We start from the raw sequence: 24,154 nt of genomic DNA on the forward strand, positions 1-24,154 counted from the left end.
AATCTGCACAGCCCTTGACAAGGTAAGTCTCTGGCTGCAGGGCCATGCAGCTGTATGTCCTGAAAGGGTCTCCTCCTGGGTCTGGGAGGGCAGTGGGCAATGGAGTAGGCTTTGAGAGTCCTGCTGGATTGCACTTTGAGGTGAGGAAGTCTGGCAGAAGCCCCTTGGAGTGCCCTAAGCCAGGTGCCCCTACTCAGCCCAGAACACCCTGCCCTGGCTGGCCATGCCGGGCTCTCATGTCAGCTGCCCCATAGTTCCTGCAGCCATGGAAAGAAGAGAAGCTCCCAAGCTCTGTCTGGCTTGCTGTGGCCCTTCTTCCTCAGCAGCATTCTCCTGTTTCTTCTCAGGGAAATGCCTGAATGGGATGATACTGCAGCTCACAGAGGGGTGACACAAGGCAACTCAGAACAGGACTGGTGGGGAAAACTGCTCTTCTCAGTCTTCACTAATGGACACTCCAATAAAATATCAGCAGGAGTGTCCAGGAAATACGAGGGCGTTAAACCATCAAATACCTACCCTAAACATTACAGGGGATACTGGGATAAAATAAAGCAAACAAAACCCCTACAGCTCAGCTCTGCGTTCAGATGAGTTGTTTGCAACAACTGACAAGTCAAATGGAGTTGAGTTTCCCCCATGTTCCTGCTTCCCTCCTGCTGCAGAGCAGGAAGGACTCCTCTGGAGCCCACAGCAGCCCCTGCTCCCAGTGCCACTCTCAGCCAGCACCAGCTCGAGCTCAAGCGAGAGAGCTGCATAAAATTTCTTCAAATACTGAGGCTTGGGCTGGGGGGTGCTCTAAGGCTGGCAAGAGTTTTTCCTCAAAGAAATCTGTTCTAACTTTTTCTGCCTTTTTCTCTTCAAAAGACAGCCATGTCCAATGTCAGCAAATGCCCAACTGCAGCTCTGTGAGCGAGTTCCTTCTGCTGGCATTCGCAGACAAGCGGGAGCTGCAGCTCCTGCACTTCGGGCTCTTCCTGGGCATCTACCTGGCTGCCCTCCTGGGCAACGGCCTCATCCTCACCGCCGTAGCCTGCGACCACCGCCTCCACACCCCCATGTACTTCTTCCTCCTCAACCTCGCCCTCCTCGACATGGGATCCATCTCTACCACTCTGCCCAAAGCCATGACCAACTCCCTCTGGGACACCAGGGCCATCTCTTATCAAGGGTGTGCTGCACAGGTCTTCTTTTTATTCATCTCAGTTGGAGCAGAGTATTCCTTTCTCACCATCATGGCCTATGACCGCTACGTTGCCATCTGCAAGCCCCTGCACTACGGGAGCCTCGTGGGCACCAGAGCTTGTGCCCAGCAGGCAGCAGCTGCCTGGGGCAGTGGCTTTCTCAATGCTGTCCTGCATACAGCCAGTACATTTTCCCTGCCCCTCTGCCAAGGCAATGCAGTGGACCAGTTCTTCTGTGAAATCCCCCAGATCCTCCTGCTCTCCTGCTCATATGCCTACCTCAGGGAAGTTGCTGTACTCTTATTTACTCTTTCTTTAATCTTTGTTTTTTTGTTTTCATTGTGGTGTCCTATGTGCAGATCTTCAGGGCTGTGCTGAGGATTCCTCCTGAGGAGGGCCAGCACAAGGCCTTTTCCACGTGCCTCCCTCATCTGGTCGTGGTCTCTCTGACTGTCAGCACTGGCATGTTTGCCTACCTGAAGCCCCCCTCCATCTCCTCCCCATCCCTGGACCTGTTGGTGGGCGTTCTATTCTCGGTGGTGCCTCCAGCAGTGAACCCTTTTGTCTACAGCATGAGGAACAAGGACCTCAAGAATGCCATATGGAAACTGATGACTTGATTTGTTTCAGAAGCAATAATTTCACAGTCTGTTTCTGCAGATTACTCAGAATATCACTTATTACAGGAACAGCCTATATTCTCTTTTTCATTGTTGTATGTGTGTGTGAGTGTGTATTTTTAGTACTGGTATTTAGTATTGGTATTTAGTACTGGTATTTAGTATTGGGCACCACAGCCCCCTCGCTCTGCAGAGCAGCACCACCAGCTGGGGCTAGGGCTGGGGCTGGGGCTGGGGCTGGGAGGGCACTTCCCCTGAGTGTCTTCTAGGCCAGCTTCAGGCAAATGGCTTCTGGGCACTTCCCCTGAGTGTCTTCTAGGCCAGCTTCATGCACATGGCTTCTGGATGTGAGCATGATATTCGCTCTGTTCAAGGAGCTGAGAGACCTCCAACAGGCACGGGGCTGGAACATTGCCTGCAAGGTCCCTCCTGCCCTAGCACCTCAGAGGACTGGCACAGAACTGGCTCCCATGAATCAAACAGGCTGGGAGTCCAGCGGCAGTGCCATGGGCTTGAAGGATCACAACCAGATCACTTCTACCTGGGCAGATTCTGGCCCAAAAAGGGGGTGTTTTGTAGGCATCATATTACGAGGGCAGTGGTGCCTCAGAAGCTCCAAGTCCAGTAGGAAGCTAATGGCTGTTAAGTGGCCTGTGAGTTGACTTTTTTCTGAAGGACCTGACAGGTTATCCCTTGGCTTCTGGCTGGGATCTGTGCCTTTACGCTCACATCTGCTGGTCTCCATGATAGGCCAGCAGACGCATCTGCTTTTCACACGGTTTGTGAGATCCTCTCTTCCTAAGTATTGGGTAGGCCCCATAGTGGAGGAGGTCTTGAATAGGTGTTGTCATGTCAGAGGTTTCAGCTTTTCCCTAATTCATCCTTCAGGGCTGCTTTCAGTTTTCTTCACAGAGCAGGCCACTGCCTCCCAGATGCCTGGGGGAACATAAAGCCTGCATGAGGGCCTGGAAAAACTTACCCTGTGTCCATAGGTCCATTCTGAAACCAAAACTTGTAGGTAGGAAGCACACTTTTGTGGTGTTGCAGAGCTGCTGGGCACATTGTGCAGGGTGATCCATGCTGGCTTAGGAGTTGCTTCTTTCTCAGGAACAGAGTAGCCAACAGAGGTGAGACAGATACTTTGAGTTCATGAAAGCTGTCAGAGAGCTGCCCCTAAGAAGATGACCGATATGGGGAAGTCAGGAGAAGACTGGCCAGGAGAGATGTGAGATCTGGTGGATGGAAGAGGAGCTTGGACAGCAGAAGCTAATGATTTTGAAGAGGTAAGAATGTTCAGGTAATGTTGATCCCACTGTAAAGCAGACTTAAAGCAGACATGTGAGGCACTTACCATGTTTTAACCTGCAACATTAATACCTACATCTAAATGCCACTCAACGCTCTGACAGGAATGCAGTCCTCTAATTTTTAACCACAATCCCTTCAAGCCAAAGTTAGTCCATAAACCTTCACCATCACCTTTACTCTCTTGCTCACCCTGATCCCTACCCTTAACACTAGCATTAAAATGCTCTATTTAACCTTAGTCTTCTTGCAGACCTAAACAAAATCCTAAACCAAAGAGCTTGCACATACCCTAATCACAGACCTGACACACCAAGCAGAACACCAAACCCCTCCACTAAACATTTGCTTAATCTCTTACCCAGAAAGGTTCGCCGTAGTCCCTAATGCCATACATGAAAAACTAACATCCAAACCCTGTCCTCCTGTGCATTAACATTCTCAGCTTTAACCCTTTTCCTAAGCCTTAACTTTAGGTTCTTGTTCCCTTGGAGCAAGGCAGGAACAATGAGGTTGCTGTGCAGTCACATGGCATTCAAAGATAAATGTGAGGGGCCATGGATCTGATCAGCGTGTGGGCCACACGGAGGAGATAGCTGGGAATGCCCTGATGAGCTCAGCTCTGCCTCAGGATCTCCTGCCCCAGCAGGAGGAATGTGACTGTGGCAGTGACTGTGAGGTCACTTCTGTCTCTGCAGTTGATGGGGCAGCAGCAGGAATGTGTCACAGAAAGGCACTGTGAGGTCACTTCTGTCTGAAGTAGCTGACAGGTCACCCTTCACTTCTCCCTGGGGTCTGTACTTTTTGGCTGACATCTGCCAGTGGCCCTGGTAGGCCAGCAGAAGGCACCTGGTTGGCATGTTGACTGTGGGATCCCCTCTGCCTACATACCCAGGACTACCCAGACAGAAAGAAGGCTCAAATATGGGTTGTCCTGCCCCTTCTACTTGAGTACATGACTGGACAGCAGGAGGCACAAGGCTAGGGTGTGTCTAGCCAAGAAGCTGCAAGTCCAGCAGCAGGCCCATGGCTTGGAAGATGCAGGTGAGGTGACTTCTGTCTGGTTGGCTGACAGGCTGCAAGAAGGCTGGTGGGTTGGGATGCCTACTTTAGGAGTGGTTTCCACCCTAATGGAGCTTTCTGTGGTAGTAGGAAAGAGCAGGAGAGAAAAAACTGCCAGAAAGTGCACCGTGGAAGGTTGGCACTGGCCACGAGGAGGAAGAAATGTCCCTCAAAGGTCAGTGCTGTGGTGCCAGAGGTCACCCAAAGAGTGTCTGTGATCAAACCCTGGCTTTGTGTTTCAAGGAACAGCTGGTGAGGGTTGATGAGACACTGGTGAAATGTTGGAAAGGCCGGGATGAGAGCAAGGTGGTGAACAGAGATGGGTGTCTGCAGACTTCAAGGAAATAGGGGAAAGTGCGGCACACCATAGGAAAGCCTGCAGAGGAGAAGGCAGAGGATGCTGGCAAGAAAGGAAGGCCCCAACAGCCCTGGTGTATCTGTCCCATTGGCTACAGCTTATGAGGAGACAAGATATACTCAATGCAGTGGGGCCTCTTTGCTTCCTTGCAACCCTGTGCAGAAGCAGGGAGGTGTCATATCACTGTTCTTCTTGTGGCATCACACTGCCCACCACATCCCCCAGACCCCCAGGAAAATTCCTAATCCAGACATGGGGTGCAGGATCTCCCCTCCCAGTGTCTGTGGTGAGTCCTTGACCCTTCTGCTTCACTAAAATAAACCAAGACTTTACTCAGCACAGTGCCTTTGCCTGCCTGTAATCATGGTCTCCAATTGTGTGCCCTAAAAGATCCCCGGGGAGGATTTGTTGGAAAGAGCCCTCAGTGGGGCCCATTAATACTCCAAGTCACTTCAACTTTTCCTTCTGAATTTACTTTCTCAAGCAGATGCATCATTCTCCTCTCAGTATCCAAGCTTCATCGGCTCAGCACCAAAATACACCATGGAACTCATTAAAACACAGAAACTCCTAAGGAGCCATATCTCTCCCACCATTTTCTTAAAGTCTTCAAGACTTGTAGAGTTAATTGGAGAGCTTTCATGTTGTAGTTAAGGAGGAAGATTTCAAAGAGCATCTAATAAAAATCTTTCCTCATTTTAAAGGCTGAATTTTGTTGCCTTTCAGTTTAGAGCATCATTCTCCTATAGATATTGGTCTAGGGTTTCTCCTTTGGAACCCTGCATAGGGAGGAAAAGTGTTGTTTTTTGTTTTTTTTTTTTTTTTTTTTTCAGATTTAAAAACTAACAACAGGAAAACAAGCTGCAATTTTCCAGAAAGCAAAGCTCAAATTCCTCATTTTGTTGCCTCCAGTGATGTTTACCTTCCCAAAATGATGACTGTACATGATATATTTTACACTGATAAATAGGAAATTTTAAATAATTGTGTTAATACATATCATTCCAATTCAATGATAAATGATGAGTTTCTTGCTAAGGAAACCATTAGACAGGCTGCTGATAGATGGGCGATCCTGAACTCCCTGAAACTCAAAGCAGCAACCGGGTTGGTGAGAGCGGTCTGAATGATGAAAGAGTAAGGGGAGGGCAAACCAGGAGAACCATGGGAAGTCCATAGGTCCAGACAGGCAGCTGGAAAGGGGACATTCAGCATGTTCTGTGTAATCAAGACCGGTTTTGTGCCTGGAAGATGAGGGAGCATACCATGATAGACAAAGTGATGACAAAGCAAGTACAGGTGAACACCAGTATTTCCTCTCTTGTGATGAATATACATTCTGAAAACTCACATTTCTTCATGACAGAAATTACACTTGACGTGATACATTTTACAGAAGGGATTGAATCATTTGAGCTGATGAGTAGTTGCTTTAGTATTTGAGTACTAAAAAAATTACTGGGTATTCAAGGAGAGCTTTGCTGTCTGACCATAAGCATAACCAGGGAAAACCTACAGTGGCTCCGTTGTGTTTGAGGCACTTCCCTGGACTGGCAGATGTCAGAAATGACCTGCAGGAGACTGGAGCCTTTTAGGAAAATCAGGTGGAGCCATGTGGAGTTCCCAGGCCACCTCCGCTGCCAGCAGTGGTCTTTGACCCTGAAACTGCAGCCCAGCCCAGCACAGGAAACCCCTTCAAAGACAACACCCTAGTTCAGTGGGTTCTTGGGATTGACGTAGATTTGAAATGGCCATTGGAAACCCATGACACTTTCCCTCATTCCTACTAGACACTTGAACATCCATTTATCTTCGTGGGTCATCTCTTGCAAACTCAGGCTGAAAAACTCAAGTGTAGCATGCTTCAAACAGCTGAGCCAGAACCCATCAGCTTGCCCCACTTTGGAAATGGTCCCTGTCCAACTAAGATTTTGAAAGTGAAAAATGTGAAATGACCTATCAGGTCAATGCACAGGGTAAGGGAAAGTCATACGTATTGTGCTGTAGGGACAGAAGGCAAAAAGCATTCCACGGTGCCTCAGACTACTCAAGGAGACCTAATCCAGTTCATCCATGAGACAAAGCAGGGTGAAGGACATTGAGTTGTGGCCTAACATGAAGAAGGATGAAAATCACTGGTGAAAGTACTGTCTTTTTGTGCCATCACCAACCTGGATTACACAAGTACTACAATACCTAATGGTAACCCGTACGACCTGGGCTCGGTATTCCCACAGAGCAAGGGAGAGGGAGCCGACAGCCAAGGGATACATTTGGAAGGTGGGGCCCAGCAAAGACAGGGAGTCAAGGCAGTGGGGTGAGGGAGGCCAGGAGAAGTAGCCCAAGGGGTGGTGCTGCTTGTGATGACATGTTTGTACCAGCAGCCTGAGTGGGCAGCAGCTGTGTGGAGGCGAGGGGAGGCCAGGAAGCACATGCCAAGAGCGCTCCTGCCAGCAGAGACAAGGCCGGGGCCGAGGGCAAGGGGAGAGGCAGGCCCAAGGGCAGGGGGCTGCAAGGGCCATGCTGAGCTCCCTGCCCCTGCAGCAGCCGCACTGGCCCTCAGCAGACGTGCTGGCCAGCACGCACTGGGAGGTCCTGGCGTGCATCAGAGAGCAGCAAGGAGGGCGCTGGAGAGGGCCGGGGCGAGGCGGGTGGCAGAGCCCCATGCAGGGGCTGGCTGGGGTCCCCTCTGCTGCAGGCACTGCATGGAGCGTGGCAGGAGGAGGGCAGGCAGGGCTCGTGGCCACAGGGCAGAGTCTGGCCCTGGACGCACCATGACTGCCTTGCAGGTCCTGGCAGACTGCGGTGAGGGGACGAATACCCTGGGCCCCCTTCCTGCTCTGCCCAGGCCAGCAAGGGCCCAGAGCAGCCTCCTCTCCCCTGCCCCTGCAGCCCTGGGCTCCATTCCCCAGCCCTGGCTCTGCAGCACCAACCCTGCTGGGAGCCCTCCCCTGCATGCTCCCACCGCTCCTTGACGCTGCTGTTGCCCTCTGCCGGGCACTGCCCAGCCCAGCCCAGCCCAGCCCCTGCCCACCTCTCCCCACCTCCCTGCCCTCTCCCCAGCCCAGCCCAGCCCAGCAGCCCTGGCTGTGCTGGCCCCAGGGCAGTGCCCACCACAGGCTGCTGCAGGGCTCTGGGCACAGTCACCACTGCCCCAGCCCCTCACAAGGCACCGCAGCTGCTGGGACAAAGGCGGCTATGGGCCTTTGTACCGGCTCCTGGGCTGGGGCCAACCATGGCAGTGGACTTCCATGAAGCTGCAGGGGCCCTGGTCTCCTGCCTGGGGGAACCCTTGGCTCTATTCCTGACAGCAGCTTTGGAAGAGTCGTCCAGGCTTCTGGGTTTGCCCTTAGCAGCCCCTTTTGTTTCTCTTCTGCTATCAGGGAAGACAGCTGTGTCGCAGGGCTGTACATTGCCAGCTGCTGCTTGCAGGGACTGGGATGCCACAGTAGAGACAACAGCACAGTCACCAAGATACACAAGATCTGAGGGCTAACCCACGTACCAGAGCACAAGAGAACAATGTGGAAGCCAAGAGAGTAGCAGTGAAAAGGCCATGTCCTGCTGCTGGCCATGGCCATGGCTCCAGAGAAGCAGCAGCCCCAACCCGAAGGCAGCAGAGAGGCAGAGCCCAGCGGGCAGTGAGGGGCAGCCCCAAGGGCCACCAGGGCTGCTCCTCCATGTGGCAGCTGGGCTTTTGGCCTTGAGCCCCTCCTGTGTGCTGGGGCTGCTCCCCCAGCTCCAGAGGAGATGGGAAGAGATGCCAGCTGAGACCAGTGAAGTTCTGATGGCTTTTCTATTGTCTATATGTACACTGGAAAGGTAGTTCTGTAGGTAGATCAGTAGATTTAGTTAAATGAATTAACAGGAAGTGTGCCTATAAAGAATAATACTGTTTAAATCAACATAAAAAAATCATGAAAATTACAATGAAGAAAAATAATATGAAGAATTGTCACATCAGTTTTTCAAATACCCTTGTAGTCTCAATAGTGTTATTAACAGTTACATTATAATAATATTACTAAGGATAAAAATGATATGATACAAATCACAATGATGTTAACAATATTGATGCTTAAGAAGCACATACAGAAACAGTTTTCTCACTGCATCCTTGAGCTCCTGGTTCCTCATGCTGTAGATGAGAGGGTTCACTACTGGAGGTACCACTGAGTACAGAACTGCCACCACCAGGTCCAGGGATGGGGAGGAGATCGAGGGGGGCTTCAGGTAGGCAAACATGCCAGTGCTGACCATCAGGGAGACCACGGCAAGGTGAGGGAGGCACGTGGAAAAGGCTTTGTGCCGGCCCTGCTCAGAGGGCATCCTCAGCACCACCCTAAAGATCTGCACATAGGACAAGACAATGAAAACAAAACAACCAAAGCCTAAAGAAACACTAAACACAAGAGCCAAAACTTCCTTGAGGTAGGCATCTGAGCAGGAGAGCTTGAGGATCTGAGGAATCTCACAGAAGAACTGGTCCACAGCATTGCCTTGGCAGAGGGGCAGGGAAAATGTATTGGCTGTGTGCAGGATAGCGTTGAGAAATCCAGTGCCCCAAGCAGCTGCCGCCATCTGGGCACAAGCTCTGGTGCCCACGAGGCTCCCGTAGTGCAGGGGCTTGCAGATGGCAACGTAGCGGTCGTAGGCCATGACAGTGAGAAGGGAATACTCTGCTCCAACCAAGGTGACTAAAAGGAACACCTGTGCAGCACATCCTTGATAAGAGATGGCCCTGGTGTCCCAGAGGGCATTGGCCATGGCTTTCGGCAGAGTGGTGGAGATGGATCCAAGGTCGAGGAGGGCAAGGTTGAGGAGGAAGAAGTACATGGGGGTGTGGAGGCGGTGGTCACAGGCTACGGCAGTGAGCATGAGGCTGTTGCCCAGGAGGGCAGCCAGGTAGATGCCCAGGAAGAGCCCGAAATGCAGGAGCTGCAGCTCCCGCATGTCTGTGAATGCCAGCAGAAGGAACTCGCTCACAGAGCTGCTGTTGGGCATTTTCTGACATTGAACACAGTTCTCTGTTGAAGAGAAGGCAGAACAAAGTTAGAACAGACTTTTCAAAAGAAAACCTATTGCAAGTTTTGGAACACCCCCCAGCCCGAGGCTTTCTCTTTGCTGGAGAACCTTTCTGCAGCTCTCTTGCTTGAGCTGTGGCTGGTGCTGGCTGAGAGTGGCACTGGGGGCAGGGGCTGCTGTGGGCTCCAAAGGAGTCCTTCCTGCTCTGCAGCAGGAGGGAAGCAGGAACATTGGGGAATCTCAAGTTCAGCCCACTTGTCAGGTCAATGAGCTTTGCAGCGTTTTCTTGCAAAGAACTCATCTGAATGCAGAGCAGAGCTGCAGGGTTTTACTTGTTTTAATTTTATTCAGTTGCCCTTGTAATGCTTAGGTGAATTATTGGATGGTTGAACAGTCGATGATCTGGATGAGGGGGTCGAGTGCACCCTCATTAAGTTTGCAGACGACACCAAGTTAGATGCGTGTGTCGATCTGCTCGAGGGTGGGAAGGCTCTGCAGGAGGATCTGGATAGGCTGGACCAATGGGCTGAGGCCAACTGTATGAAGTTCAACAAGGCCAAATGCTGGGTCCTGCACCTGGGGCACAACAATCCCAAGCAGCGCTACAGGATGGGAGAGGAGTGGTTAGAAAGCTGCCTGGCAGAGAAGGACCTGGGAGTACTGGTTGATAGTCGGCTGAATATGAGCCAGCAGTGTGCTCAGGTGGCCAAGAAGGCCAACAGCATCCTGGCTTGCATAAGAAACAGTTTGGCCAGTAGGTCTAGGGAAGTGATTGTCCCCCTGTACTCGGCTCTGGTGAGACCGCACCTCGAGTACTGTGTTCAGTTTTGGGCCCCTCGCTACAAGAAGGACATCGAGGTGCTCGAGTGAGTCCAGAGAAGGGCAACGAAGCTGGTGAGGGGTCTGGAGAACAAGTCTTATGAGGAGCGGCTGAGGGAGCTGGGATTGTTCAGCCTGGAGAAGAGGAGGCTCAGGGGCGACCTTATCGCTCTCTATAGGTACCTTAAAGGAGGCTGTAGCGAGGTTGGGATTGGTCTATTCTCCCACGTGCCTGGTGATCGGATGAGGGGAAATGGGCTAAAGTTGCGCCAGGGGAGGTTTAGGTTGGATATTAGGAAGAACTTCTTTACTGAAAGGGTTGTTAGGCATTGGAATAGGCTGCCCAGGGAAGTGGTTGAGTCACCATCCCTGGAGGTCTTTAAAAGACATTTAGATTTAGAGCTTAGTGATATTGTTTAGTGGACGACTTGTTAGTGTTAGGTCAGAGGTAGGACTGGGTGATCTTGGAGGTCTCTTCCAACCTCGGTGATTCTGTGATGCTGTCACTGTGACTTTTCATGTGTGCTCCTGGTGAAATCCTTTGGGTGCCAGGAGGCAAAGGGACTGTCCCTTGGTGAAGACTGAGCGGAGCATCTCTGCCCACCAGTCCTGTTCTAAGCTGCCCTGTATCTCCCATCTTTGATCTGCAGGACCACCCCAGTCAGGTGTTTCCCTGAGAAGAAACTGCAGACAGCTGAGAGCAGAGAACCCCCAGTCCAAGTGCAGCTGGACAGAATCCTCACCTTATCTCCAGGTGCATGAGCAGGATCTCAGGTCTTCCCTTCTAGCCCGGGGTGCAGAAGCCCGACTCCAGCTGCCCACAGACAGCCATCCAGCAGCATGGACATGGCCTTAGCACGGAAGTGTCTTCTCATTGGGGCATCTGGATAACACAAGGATGCCACGAGAGAGCTGCATCCTGCTGGAGAGCAGCCTGAAGACCAGGAGGATGCCCCGCGGACAGAGATGAATATTTGCAAGCTGGGTTGTCCAGCATCCCATCTGCACCCCCTGCAGTGTCTGGAGGAGGCTTGGCCACTCTGCTCTTGGCTGACCAGGGGCAGCTAGGTTATGACACTCCATGGGGCTTCTGCCAGACTTCCTCACCTCACAGTGCAATCCAGCAGGACTGTCAAAGCCCACACCATTGCCCACTACCCTCCCAGAAACAAGACCATTGGACAATGGAGTGTCCATTAGTGAAGACTGAGAAGAGCAGTTTTCCCCACCAGTCCTGTTCTGAGTTGCCTTGTGTCACCCCTCTGTGAGCTGCAGTATCATCCCATTCAGGCATTTCCCTGAGAAGAAACAGGAGAATGCTGCTGAGGAAGAAGGGCCACAGCAAGCCAGACAGAGCTTGGGAGCTTCTCTTCTTTCCATGGCTGCAGGAACTATGGGGCAGCTGACATGAGAGCCCGGCATGGCCAGCCAGGGCAGGGTGTTCTGGGCTGAGTAGGGGCACCTGGCTTAGGGCACTCCAAGGGGCTTCTGCCAGACTTCCTCACCTCAAAGTGCAATCCAGCAGGACTCTCAAAGCCTACTCCATTGCCCACTGCCCTCCCAGACCCAGGAGGAGACCCTTTCAGGACATACAGCTGCATGGCCCTGCAGCCAGAGACTTACCTTGTCAAGGGCTGTGCAGATTTCTCCTGCAGTCAGCTCTCAGCATGCTCCCACTCCCAACTGCCTTCAACCCCTCTTTCCTTCTCTCCCCTCCCCGTGCCACCTGCAGTCAGAGCCCCCAGCCCTGCTGTGCTGTGCAGAGGAGCTGCTCCTGGGCAGAGCTGTCTCTCTGCACTAGGGCCCTCTTGCCAGGAGCTCTCTCTGTCCCAGGAGCCCGGCCCAGCTCAGCAGCAGAGGCCCAGCCCAAGGCATTGGAATCACCCCTCTGGTGGCTTTGGTGATGAGCCCACAAACCTCAGGCACTGAGAGACAATTGAAGACATCTCTCAAGAAGTCCAAATCAGATGCAAGTTTCCTGGAGTGTCCCCCTGAGGGCCAGCACTGACATAGCCTCCCTTGGAGCTCGTTAGAGTAGAACACTGGAGGCAGTGAGGACAAGTAGACAAAGGCAATGTGAAGGTGTCACTGATGTGTAGACAAACTGGATGTGTGTCACCAAGCACATGGGCCAGGCCTTGACCCTTGGCCCCTGGGAAGGGAGATCCTTTCCCTTCACACACTGCTCAGGGCTCTTCCTGGGACTGTAGGAGACGGGGCTGTGCATTGCCAAGTGCAGGAGAATGGTACAACCCCTGTCTGGTTCATGGGTGGGGATAAGGAGGCAATGAGGACTTGGCGCTTTAGCAATAAGCTGTCTCCTCATAGGCCTCAGTGGCAAAGACAACAGCCATAGCCATGTACATAAAGAGCTGGGTCCTGTTTGGAGTTTCAGCCTTGCCCCAGCCCTCTATCCTGTCCACACCAGGCTTTCCTAGTGAATACCAGACCTGCACCTCTTTCCCTACTGGCTGCAGACCCATTTCTGTGTGCTGTCTCACTGGATCTGAATCTCAGTCAGATTTTCTTGATGGCCATGCTCCTCGTAAGGCAGCTCTGTAGGAAGCTGGCCTGGTTCCTGGTGAGCAGGCACCACAGCTCGTATGGCATCCCTCTTGGTGCCCAGGCCCTCCTCCTCCTGGGCACTGCTCACTTAGCAGGGTCCCAGTCTGCCCTGATGTGTGGGGTTACTCTTTCTGTGGTGCAGGACTAGGCTCTTCTCCTTGTAAATGTCAAGAGGTTTATGTAGGCAATATACTGCAGTTTTTAAGGTTCCCCTGGACAGGTGCTCCATTCTGTCAGCCATTCATGTCTGCAGGCAGACGGTTCAACCTTTGTGTGATTGTGCTACCTCTGACAAGTTAGCAGCATCAGGAGTTGCAGGAAAGTTTGGATAATACAGGAGTAACCAGCTGAATGGAATTGCAGCACAGAGTCACAGAAGGGTAGGGGATGGAAGGCTGCCAGCTTCCACTATTTCTGTGCATCCTTCTCATGCCTACTGTAATTTTTTTTTCTGGAGCTGTGTCCTAAATATTATGAGGCTCTGCAGGGATGAATTTAGACCGGGGTCTAATGACCATAACATTTAGGACACAGCTCCAGGCAAACTGACAGTATGCATGAGAATGAAGAACAGAAAAACTGGAACCTGTGTCCAAAGCCCAACTGGAGCTCAATCCAGCTATTACTGTCAAAGAAAATAAAAAGTGTTTACATATATATATGTACACTTTAAATACAGGAGGATTACGGAGACTCTTAATCCTTTATTGGTTGTGGGGGGAAACCTACGGACAAGAGATGAGGTAAAGGCTCAGGTACTTAATGCTTTCTTTGCCTCAGTCTTTAGAAGCAAGACCTGTTGTTCCCCTGGTACTCAGCCCCCAGAGCTGTTAGATAGGGACATGGAGTGGGCAATGGCGGGACACTTTGATTTTCCACCTGATTTTCCCAAAGGGCTCCGGTCTCCTGCAGGTCATTTCTGACATCTGCCAGTCCAGGGAAGTGCCTCAAACACAACGGAGCCACTGTAGGTTTTCCCTGGTTATGCTTATGGTCAGACAGCAAAGCTTCCCTTCTCACTGTCATGGCCTACGACCGCTACGTTGCCATCTGCAAGCCCCTGCACTACGGGAGCCTCGTGGGCACCAGAGCTTGTGCCCAGATGGCGGCAGCTGCTTGGGGCACTGGATTTCTCAACGCTATCCTGCACACAGCCAATACATTTTCCCTGCCCCTCTGCCAAGGCAATGCTGTGGACCAGTTCTTCTGTGAGATTCCTCAGATCCTCAAGCTCTCCTGCTCAGATGCCTACCTCAAGGAAGTTTTGGCTCTTGTGTTTAGTGTTTCTTTAGGCTTTGGTTGTTTTGTTTTCATTGTCTTGTCCTATGTGCAGATCTTTAGGGTGGTGCTGAGGATGCCCTCTGAGCAGGGCCGGCACAAAGCCTTTTCCACGTGCCTCCCTCACCTTGCCGTGGTCTCCCTGATGGTCAGCACTGGCATGTTTGCCTACCTGAAGCCCCCCTCGATCTCCTCCCCATCCCTGGACCTGGTGGTGGCAGTTCTGTACTCAGTGGTACCTCCAGTAGTGAACCCTCTCATCTACAGCATGAGGAACCAGGAGCTCAAGGATGCAGTGAGAAAACTGTTTCTGTATGTGCTTCTTAAGCATCAATATTGTTAACATCATTGTGATTTGTATCATATCATTTTTATCCTTAGTAATATTATTATAATGTAACTGTTAATAACACTATTGAGACTACAAGGGTATTTGAAAAACTGATGTGACAATTCTTCATATTATTTTTCTTCATTGTAATTTTCATGATTTTTTTATGTTGATTTAAACAGTATTATTCTTTATAGGCACACTTCCTGTTAATTCATTTAACTAAATCTACTGATCTACCTACAGAACTACCTTTCCAGTGTACATATAGACAATAGAAAAGCCATCAGAACTTCACTGGTCTCAGCTGGCATCTCTTCCCATCTCCTCTGGAGCTGGGGGAGCAGCCCCAGCACACAGGAGGGGCTCAAGGCCAAAAGCCCAGCTGCCACATGGAGGAGCAGCCCTGGTGGCCCTTGGGGCTGCCCCTCACTGCCCGCTGGGCTCTGCCTCTCTGCTGCCTTCGGGTTGGGGCTGCTGCTTCTCTGGAGCCATGGCCATGGCCAGCAGCAGGACATGGCCTTTTCACTGCTACTCTCTTGGCTTCCACATTGTTCTCTTGTGCTCTGGTACGTGGGTTAGCCCTCAGATCTTGTGTATCTTGGTGACTGTGCTGTTGTCTCTACTGTGGCATCCCAGTCCCTGCAAGCAGCAGCTGGCAATGTACAGCCCTGCGACACAGCTGTCTTCCCTGATAGCAGAAGAGAAACAAAAGGGGCTGCTAAGGGCAAACCCAGAAGCCTGGACGACTCTTCCAAAGCTGCTGTCAGGAATAGAGCCAAGGGTTCCCCCAGGCAGGAGACCAGGGCCCCTGCAGCTTCATGGAAGTCCACTGCCATGGTTGGCCCCAGCCCAGGAGCCGGTACAAAGGCCCATAGCCGCCTTTGTCCCAGCAGCTGCGGTGCCTTGTGAGGGGCTGGGGCAGTGGTGACTGTGCCCAGAGCCCTGCAGCAGCCTGTGGTGGGCACTGCCCTGGGGCCAGCACAGCCAGGGCTGCTGGGCTGGGCTGGGCTGGGGAGAGGGCAGGGAGGTGGGGAGAGGTGGGCAGGGGCTGGGCTGGGCTGGGCTGGGCAGTGCCCGGCAGAGGGCAACAGCAGCGTCAAGGAGCGGTGGGAGCATGCAGGGGAGGGCTCCCAGCAGGGTTGGTGCTGCAGAGCCAGGGCTGGGGAATGGAGCCCAGGGCTGCAGGGGCAGGGGAGAGGAGGCTGCTCTGGGCCCTTGCTGGCCTGGGCAGAGCAGGAAGGGGGCCCAGGGTATTCGTCCCCTCACCGCAGTCTGCCAGGACCTGCAAGGCAGTCATGGTGCGTCCAGGGCCAGACTCTGCCCTGTGGCCACGAGCCCTGCCTGCCCTCCTCCTGCCACGCTCCATGCAGTGCCTGCAGCAGAGGGGACCCCAGCCAGCCCCTGCATGGGGCTCTGCCACCCGCCTCGCCCCGGCCCTCTCCAGCGCCCTCCTTGCTGCTCTCTGATGCACGCCAGGACCTCCCAGTGCGTGCTGGCCAGCACGTCTGCTGAGGGCCAGTGCGGCTGCTGCAGGGGCAGGGAGCTCAGCATGGCCCTTGCAGCCCCCTGCCCTTGGGCCTGCCTCTCCCCTTGCCCTCGGCCCCGGCCTTGTCTCTGCTGGCAGGAGCGCTCTTGGCATGTGCTTCCTGGCCTCCCCTCGCCTCCACACAGCTGCTGCCCACTCAGGCTGCTGGTACAAACATGTCATCACAAGCAGCACCACCCCTTGGGCTACTTCTCCTGGCCTCCCTCACCCCACTGCCTTGACTCCCTGTCTTTGCTGGGCCCCACCTTCCAAATGTATCCCTTGGCTGTCGGCTCCCTCTCCCTTGCTCTGTGGGAATACCGAGCCCAGGTCGTACGGGTTACCATTAGGTATTGTAGTACTTGTGTAATCCAGGTTGGTGATGGCACAAAAAGACAGTACTTTCACCAGTGATTTTCATCCTTCTTCATGTTAGGCCACAACTCAATGTCCTTCACCCTGCTTTGTCTCATGGATGAACTGGATTAGGTCTCCTTGAGTAGTCTGAGGCACCGTGGAATGCTTTTTGCCTTCTGTCCCTACAGCACAATACGTATGACTTTCCCTTACCCTGTGCATTGACCTGATAGGTCATTTCACATTTTTCACTTTCAAAATCTTAGTTGGACAGGGACCATTTCCAAAGTGGGGCAAGCTGATGGGTTCTGGCTCAGCTGTTTGAAGCATGCTACACTTGAGTTTTTCAGCCTGAGTTTGCAAGAGATGACCCACGAAGATAAATGGATGTTCAAGTGTCTAGTAGGAATGAGGGAAAGTGTCATGGGTTTCCAATGGCCATTTCAAATCTACGTCAATCCCAAGAACCCACTGAACTAGGGTGTTGTCTTTGAAGGGGTTTCCTGTGCTGGGCTGGGCTGCAGTTTCAGGGTCAAAGACCACTGCTGGCAGCGGAGGTGGCCTGGGAACTCCACATGGCTCCACCTGATTTTCCTAAAAGGCTCCAGTCTCCTGCAGGTCATTTCTGACATCTGCCAGTCCAGGGAAGTGCCTCAAACACAACGGAGCCACTGTAGGTTTTCCCTGGTTATGCTTATGGTCAGACAGCAAAGCTCTCCTTGAATACCCAGTAATTTTTTTAGTACTCAAATACTAAAGCAACTACTCATCAGCTCAAATGATTCAATCCCTTCTGTAAAATGTATCACGTCAAGTGTAATTTCTGTCATGAAGAAATGTGAGTTTTCAGAATGTATATTCATCACAAGAGAGGAAATACTGGTGTTCACCTGTACTTGCTTTGTCATCACTTTGTCTATCATGGTATGCTCCCTCATCTTCCAGGCACAAAACCGGTCTTGATTACACAGAACATGCTGAATGTCCCCTTTCCAGCTGCCTGTCTGGACCTATGGACTTCCCATGGTTCTCCTGGTTTGCCCTCCCCTTACTCTTTCATCATTCAGACCGCTCTCACCAACCCGGTTGCTGCTTTGAGTTTCAGGGAGTTCAGGATCGCCCATCTATCAGCAGCCTGTCTAATGGTTTCCTTAGCAAGAAACTCATCATTTATCATTGAATTGGAATGATATGTATTAACACAATTATTTAAAATTTCCTATTTATCAGTGTAAAATATATCATGTACAGTCATCATTTTGGGAAGGTAAACATCACTGGAGGCAACAAAATGAGGAATTTGAGCTTTGCTTTCTGGAAAATTGCAGCTTGTTTTCCTGTTGTTAGTTTTTAAATCTGAAAAAAACAAAAACAAAAAACAAAAAACAACACTTTTCCTCCCTATGCAGGGTTCCAAAGGAGAAACCCTAGACCAATATCTATAGGAGAATGATGCTCTAAACTGAAAGGCAACAAAATTCAGCCTTTAAAATGAGGAAAGATTTTTATTAGATGCTCTTTGAAATCTTCCTCCTTAACTACAACATGAAAGCTCTCCAATTAACTCTACAAGTCTTGAAGACTTTAAGAAAATGGTGGGAGAGATATGGCTCCTTAGGAGTTTCTGTGTTTTAATGAGTTCCATGGTGTATTTTGGTGCTGAGCCGATGAAGCTTGGATACTGAGAGGAGAATGATGCATCTGCTTGAGAAAGTAAATTCAGAAGGAAAAGTTGAAGTGACTTGGAGTATTAATGGGCCCCACTGAGGGCTCTTTCCAACAAATCCTCCCCGGGGATCTTTTAGGGCACACAATTGGAGACCATGATTACAGGCAGGCAAAGGCACTGTGCTGAGTAAAGTCTTGGTTTATTTTAGTGAAGCAGAAGGGTCAAGGACTCACCACAGACACTGGGAGGGGAGATCCTGCACCCCATGTCTGGATCAGGAATTTTCCTGGGGGTCTGGGGGATGTGGTGGGCAGTGTGATGCCACAAGAAGAACAGTGATATGACACCTCCCTGCTTCTGCACAGGGTTGCAAGGAAGCAAAGAGGCCCCACTGCATTGAGTATATCTTGTCTCCTCATAAGCTGTAGCCAATGGGACAGATACACCAGGGCTGTTGGGGCCTTCCTTTCTTGCCAGCATCCTCTGCCTTCTCCTCTGCAGGCTTTCCTATGGTGTGCCGCACTTTCCCCTATTTCCTTGAAGTCTGCAGACACCCATCTCTGTTCACCACCTTGCTCTCATCCCGGCCTTTCCAACATTTCACCAATGTCTCATCAACCCTCACCAGCTGTTCCTTGAAACACAAAGCCAGGGTTTGATCACAGACACTCTTTGGGTGACCTCTGGCACCACAGCACTGACCTTTGAGGGATATTTCTTCCTCCTCGTGGCCAGTGCCAACCTTCCACGGTGCACTTTCTGGCAGTTTTTTCTCTCCTGCTCTTTCCTACTACCACAGAAAGCTCCATTAGGGTGGAAACCACTCCTAAAGTAGGCATCCCAACCCACCAGCCTTCTTGCAGCCTGTCAGCCAACCAGACAGAAGTCACCTCACCTGCATCTTCCAAGCCATGGGCCTGCTGCTGGACTTGCAGCTTCTTGGCTAGACACACCCAAGCCTTGTGCCTCCTGCTGTCCAGTCATGTACTCAAGTAGAAGGGGCAGGACAACCCATATTTGAGCCTTCTTTCTGTCTGGGTAGTCCTGGGTATGTAGGCAGAGGGGATCCCACAGTCAACATGCCAACCAGGTGCCTTCTGCTGGCCTACCAGGGCCACTGGCAGATGTCAGCCAAAAAGTACAGACCCCAGGGAGAAGTGAAGGGTGACCTGTCAGCTACTTCAGACAGAAGTGACCTCACAGTGCCTTTCTGTGACACATTCCTGCTGCTGCCCCATCAACTGCAGAGACAGAAGTGACCTCACAGTCACTGCCACAGTCACATTCCTCCTGCTGGGGCAGGAGATCCTGAGGCAGAGCTGAGCTCATCAGGGCATTCCCAGCTATCTCCTCCGTGTGGCCCACACGCTGATCAGATCCATGGCCCCTCACATTTATCTTTGAATGCCATGTGACTGCACAGCAACCTCATTGTTCCTGCCTTGCTCCAAGGGAACAAGAACCTAAAGTTAAGGCTTAGGAAAAGGGTTAAAGCTGAGAATGTTAATGCACAGGAGGACAGGGTTTGGATGTTAGTTTTTCATGTATGGCATTAGGGACTACGGCGAACCTTTCTGGGTAAGAGATTAAGCAAATGTTTAGTGGAGGGGTTTGGTGTTCTGCTTGGTGTGTCAGGTCTGTGATTAGGGTATGTGCAAGCTCTTTGGTTTAGGATTTTGTTTAGGTCTGCAAGAAGACTAAGGTTAAATAGAGCATTTTAATGCTAGTGTTAAGGGTAGGGATCAGGGTGAGCAAGAGAGTAAAGGTGATGGTGAAGGTTTATGGACTAACTTTGGCTTGAAGGGATTGTGGTTAAAAATTAGAGGACTGCATTCCTGTCAGAGCGTTGAGTGGCATTTAGATGTAGGTATTAATGTTGCAGGTTAAAACATGGTAAGTGCCTCACATGTCTGCTTTAAGTCTGCTTTACAGTGGGATCAACATTACCTGAACATTCTTACCTCTTCAAAATCATTAGCTTCTGCTGTCCAAGCTCCTCTTCCATCCACCAGATCTCACATCTCTCCTGGCCAGTCTTCTCCTGACTTCCCCATATCGGTCATCTTCTTAGGGGCAGCTCTCTGACAGCTTTCATGAACTCAAAGTATCTGTCTCACCTCTGTTGGCTACTCTGTTCCTGAGAAAGAAGCAACTCCTAAGCCAGCATGGATCACCCTGCACAATGTGCCCAGCAGCTCTGCAACACCACAAAAGTGTGCTTCCTACCTACAAGTTTTGGTTTCAGAATGGACCTATGGACACAGGGTAAGTTTTTCCAGGCCCTCATGCAGGCTTTATGTTCCCCCAGGCATCTGGGAGGCAGTGGCCTGCTCTGTGAAGAAAACTGAAAGCAGCCCTGAAGGATGAATTAGGGAAAAGCTGAAACCTCTGACATGACAACACCTATTCAAGACCTCCTCCACTATGGGGCCTACCCAATACTTAGGAAGAGAGGATCTCACAAACCGTGTGAAAAGCAGATGCGTCTGCTGGCCTATCATGGAGACCAGCAGATGTGAGCGTAAAGGCACAGATCCCAGCCAGAAGCCAAGGGATAACCTGTCAGGTCCTTCAGAAAAAAGTCAACTCACAGGCCACTTAACAGCCATTAGCTTCCTACTGGACTTGGAGCTTCTGAGGCACCACTGCCCTCGTAATATGATGCCTACAAAACACCCCCTTTTTGGGCCAGAATCTGCCCAGGTAGAAGTGATCTGGTTGTGATCCTTCAAGCCCATGGCACTGCCGCTGGACTCCCAGCCTGTTTGATTCATGGGAGCCAGTTCTGTGCCAGTCCTCTGAGGTGCTAGGGCAGGAGGGACCTTGCAGGCAATGTTCCAGCCCCGTGCCTGTTGGAGGTCTCTCAGCTCCTTGAACAGAGCGAATATCATGCTCACATCCAGAAGCCATGTGCATGAAGCTGGCCTAGAAGACACTCAGGGGAAGTGCCCAGAAGCCATTTGCCTGAAGCTGGCCTAGAAGACACTCAGGGGAAGTGCCCTCCCAGCCCCAGCCCCAGCCCCAGCCCTAGCCCCAGCTGGTGGTGCTGCTCTGCAGAGCGAGGGGGCTGTGGTGCCCAATACTAAATACCAGTACTAAATACCAATACTAAATACCAGTACTAAAAATACACACTCACACACACATACAACAATGAAAAAGAGAATATAGGCTGTTCCTGTAATAAGTGATATTCTGAGTAATCTGCAGAAACAGACTGTGAAATTATTGCTTCTGAAACAAATCAAGTCATCAGTTTCCATATGGCATTCTTGAGGTCCTTGTTCCTCATGCTGTAGACAAAAGGGTTCACTGCTGGAGGCACCACCGAGAATAGAACGCCCACCAACAGGTCCAGGGATGGGGAGGAGATGGAGGGGGGCTTCAGGTAGGCAAACATGCCAGTGCTGACAGTCAGAGAGACCACGACCAGATGAGGGAGGCACGTGGAAAAGGCCTTGTGCTGGCCCTCCTCAGGAGGAATCCTCAGCACAGCCCTGAAGATCTGCACATAGGACACCACAATGAAAACAAAAAAACAAAGATTAAAGAAAGAGTAAATAAGAGTACAGCAACTTCCCTGAGGTAGGCATATGAGCAGGAGAGCAGGAGGATCTGGGGGATTTCACAGAAGAACTGGTCCACTGCATTGCCTTGGCAGAGGGGCAGGGAAAATGTACTGGCTGTATGCAGGACAGCATTGAGAAAGCCACTGCCCCAGGCAGCTGCTGCCTGCTGGGCACAAGCTCTGGTGCCCACGAGGCTCCCGTAGTGCAGGGGCTTGCAGATGGCAACGTAGCGGTCATAGGCCATGATGGTGAGAAAGGAATACTCTGCTCCAACTGAGATGAATAAAAAGAAGACCTGTGCAGCACACCCTTGATAAGAGATGGCCCTGGTGTCCCAGAGGGAGTTGGTCATGGCTTTGGGCAGAGTGGTAGAGATGGATCCCATGTCGAGGAGGGCGAGGTTGAGGAGGAAGAAGTACATGGGGGTGTGGAGGCGGTGGTCGCAGGCTACGGCGGTGAGGATGAGGCCGTTGCCCAGGAGGGCAGCCAGGTAGATGCCCAGGAAGAGCCCGAAGTGCAGGAGCTGCAGCTCCCGCTTGTCTGCGAATGCCAGCAGAAGGAACTCGCTCACAGAGCTGCAGTTGGGCATTTGCTGACATTGGACATGGCTGTCTTTTGAAGAGAAAAAGGCAGAAAAAGTTAGAACAGATTTCTTTGAGGAAAAACTCTTGCCAGCCTTAGAGCACCCCCCAGCCCAAGCCTCAGTATTTGAAGAAATTTTATGCAGCTCTCTCGCTTGAGCTCGAGCTGGTGCTGGCTGAGAGTGGCACTGGGAGCAGGGGCTGCTGTGGGCTCCAGAGGAGTCCTTCCTGCTCTGCAGCAGGAGGGAAGCAGGAACATGGGGGAAACTCAACTCCATTTGACTTGTCAGTTGTTGCAAACAACTCATCTGAACGCAGAGCTGAGCTGTAGGGGTTTTGTTTGCTTTATTTTATCCCAGTATCCCCTGTAATGTTTAGGGTAGGTATTTGATGGTTTAACGCCCTCGTATTTCCTGGACACTCCTGCTGATATTTTATTGGAGTGTCCATTAGTGAAGACTGAGAAGAGCAGTTTTCCCCACCAGTCCTGTTCTGAGTTGCCTTGTGTCACCCCTCTGTGAGCTGCAGTATCATCCCATTCAGGCATTTCCCTGAGAAGAAACAGGAGAATGCTGCTGAGGAAGAAGGGCCACAGCAAGCCAGACAGAGCTTGGGAGCTTCTCTTCTTTCCATGGCTGCAGGAACTATGGGGCAGCTGACATGAGAGCCCGGCATGGCCAGCCAGGGCAGGGTGTTCTGGGCTGAGTAGGGGCACCTGGCTTAGGGCACTCCAAGGGGCTTCTGCCAGACTTCCTCACCTCAAAGTGCAATCCAGCAGGACTCTCAAAGCCTACTCCATTGCCCACTGCCCTCCCAGACCCAGGAGGAGACCCTTTCAGGACATACAGCTGCATGGCCCTGCAGCCAGAGACTTACCTTGTCAAGGGCTGTGCAGATTTCTCCTGCAGTCAGCTCTCAGCATGCTCCCACTCCCAACTGCCTTCAACCCCTCTTTCCTTCTCTCCCCTCCCCGTGCCACCTGCAGTCAGAGCCCCCAGCCCTGCTGTGCTGTGCAGAGGAGCTGCTCCTGGGCAGAGCTGTCTCTCTGCACTAGGGCCCTCTTGCCAGGAGCTCTCTCTGTCCCAGGAGCCCGGCCCAGCTCAGCAGCAGAGGCCCAGCCCAAGGCATTGGAATCACCCCTCTGGTGGCTTTGGTGATGAGCCCACAAACCTCAGGCACTGAGAGACAATTGAAGACATCTCTCAAGAAGTCCAAATCAGATGCAAGTTTCCTGGAGTGTCCCCCTGAGGGCCAGCACTGACATAGCCTCCCTTGGAGCTCGTTAGAGTAGAACACTGGAGGCAGTGAGGACAAGTAGACAAAGGCAATGTGAAGGTGTCACTGATGTGTAGACAAACTGGATGTGTGTCACCAAGCACATGGGCCAGGCCTTGACCTCCAGCCCCTGGGAAGGGATATCCTTTCCCTTCACACACTGCTCAGGGCTCTTCCTAGGGCAGTAGGAGATGGGGCTGTGCATTGCCAAGTGCAGGAGAATGGTACAACCCCTGCCAGGTTCATGGCTGGGGATAAGGAGGCAACGATGTCCTGGTGCTTTAACGGTAAGCTGTCTCCTCATAGGCCTCAGTGTCAGAGACAACAGCCATAGCCACGGACAGAAAGACCTGGATCCTGTTTCAACTTTCAGCCTTGTCACAGACCCTGTCCCGTGACACCAGGCTATCCGAAGGACTCCCACACCTGCACGTCTTTCCCTGCTGGTTCTAGAACTTTGTCCTCATAATGTCACACCAGATCTGAGCTGAGCATGTTAAGTCAGATCTTCTTCGTGGCCATGCTCCTCATTAGGCAGCTCTGTAGGAAGCTCTGCAGCTCTTCACTTTGTAAAATTCAAGATGTTCCTTTAGGCAAAATCCTGCAGTTTCTCAAGGTTCCCCCACGC

At 51.7% G+C, this 24,154-nt stretch overlaps 2 protein-coding genes and 2 pseudogenes across 2 annotated transcripts; 2 read left to right on the forward strand and 2 right to left on the reverse strand.

Annotated features, from left to right (window-relative positions):
* Positions 1-880: 880 nt before the first annotated feature.
* On the forward strand, positions 881-1,804 carry LOC121063078 (annotated as a pseudogene).
* Positions 1,805-8,591: 6,787 nt separating this feature from the next.
* Positions 8,592-9,533, reverse strand: LOC121063079 (olfactory receptor 14C36-like). The gene has a single exon (XM_040543412.1). It carries the CDS (start codon positions 9,531-9,533, stop codon positions 8,592-8,594), a length of 942 nt encoding a protein of 313 aa, XP_040399346.1.
* Positions 9,534-13,962: 4,429 nt separating this feature from the next.
* On the forward strand, positions 13,963-16,912 carry LOC121063080 (olfactory receptor 14C36-like). Its single transcript, XM_040543413.1, has 2 exons — positions 13,963-14,528; positions 16,699-16,912. The coding sequence occupies exons 1-2, from the start codon at positions 13,963-13,965 to the stop codon at positions 16,910-16,912; spliced, it is 780 nt and encodes a 259-aa protein (XP_040399347.1).
* Positions 16,913-21,345: 4,433 nt separating this feature from the next.
* Positions 21,346-22,269, reverse strand: LOC121063081 (annotated as a pseudogene).
* Between the last annotated feature and the right edge of the window lie 1,885 nt (positions 22,270-24,154).

The sequence above is a fragment of the Cygnus olor genome, unplaced genomic scaffold (assembly GCF_009769625.2).
Source record: "Cygnus olor isolate bCygOlo1 unplaced genomic scaffold, bCygOlo1.pri.v2 S101, whole genome shotgun sequence".
In the NCBI taxonomy this organism is placed as follows: domain Eukaryota; kingdom Metazoa; phylum Chordata; class Aves; order Anseriformes; family Anatidae; genus Cygnus; species Cygnus olor.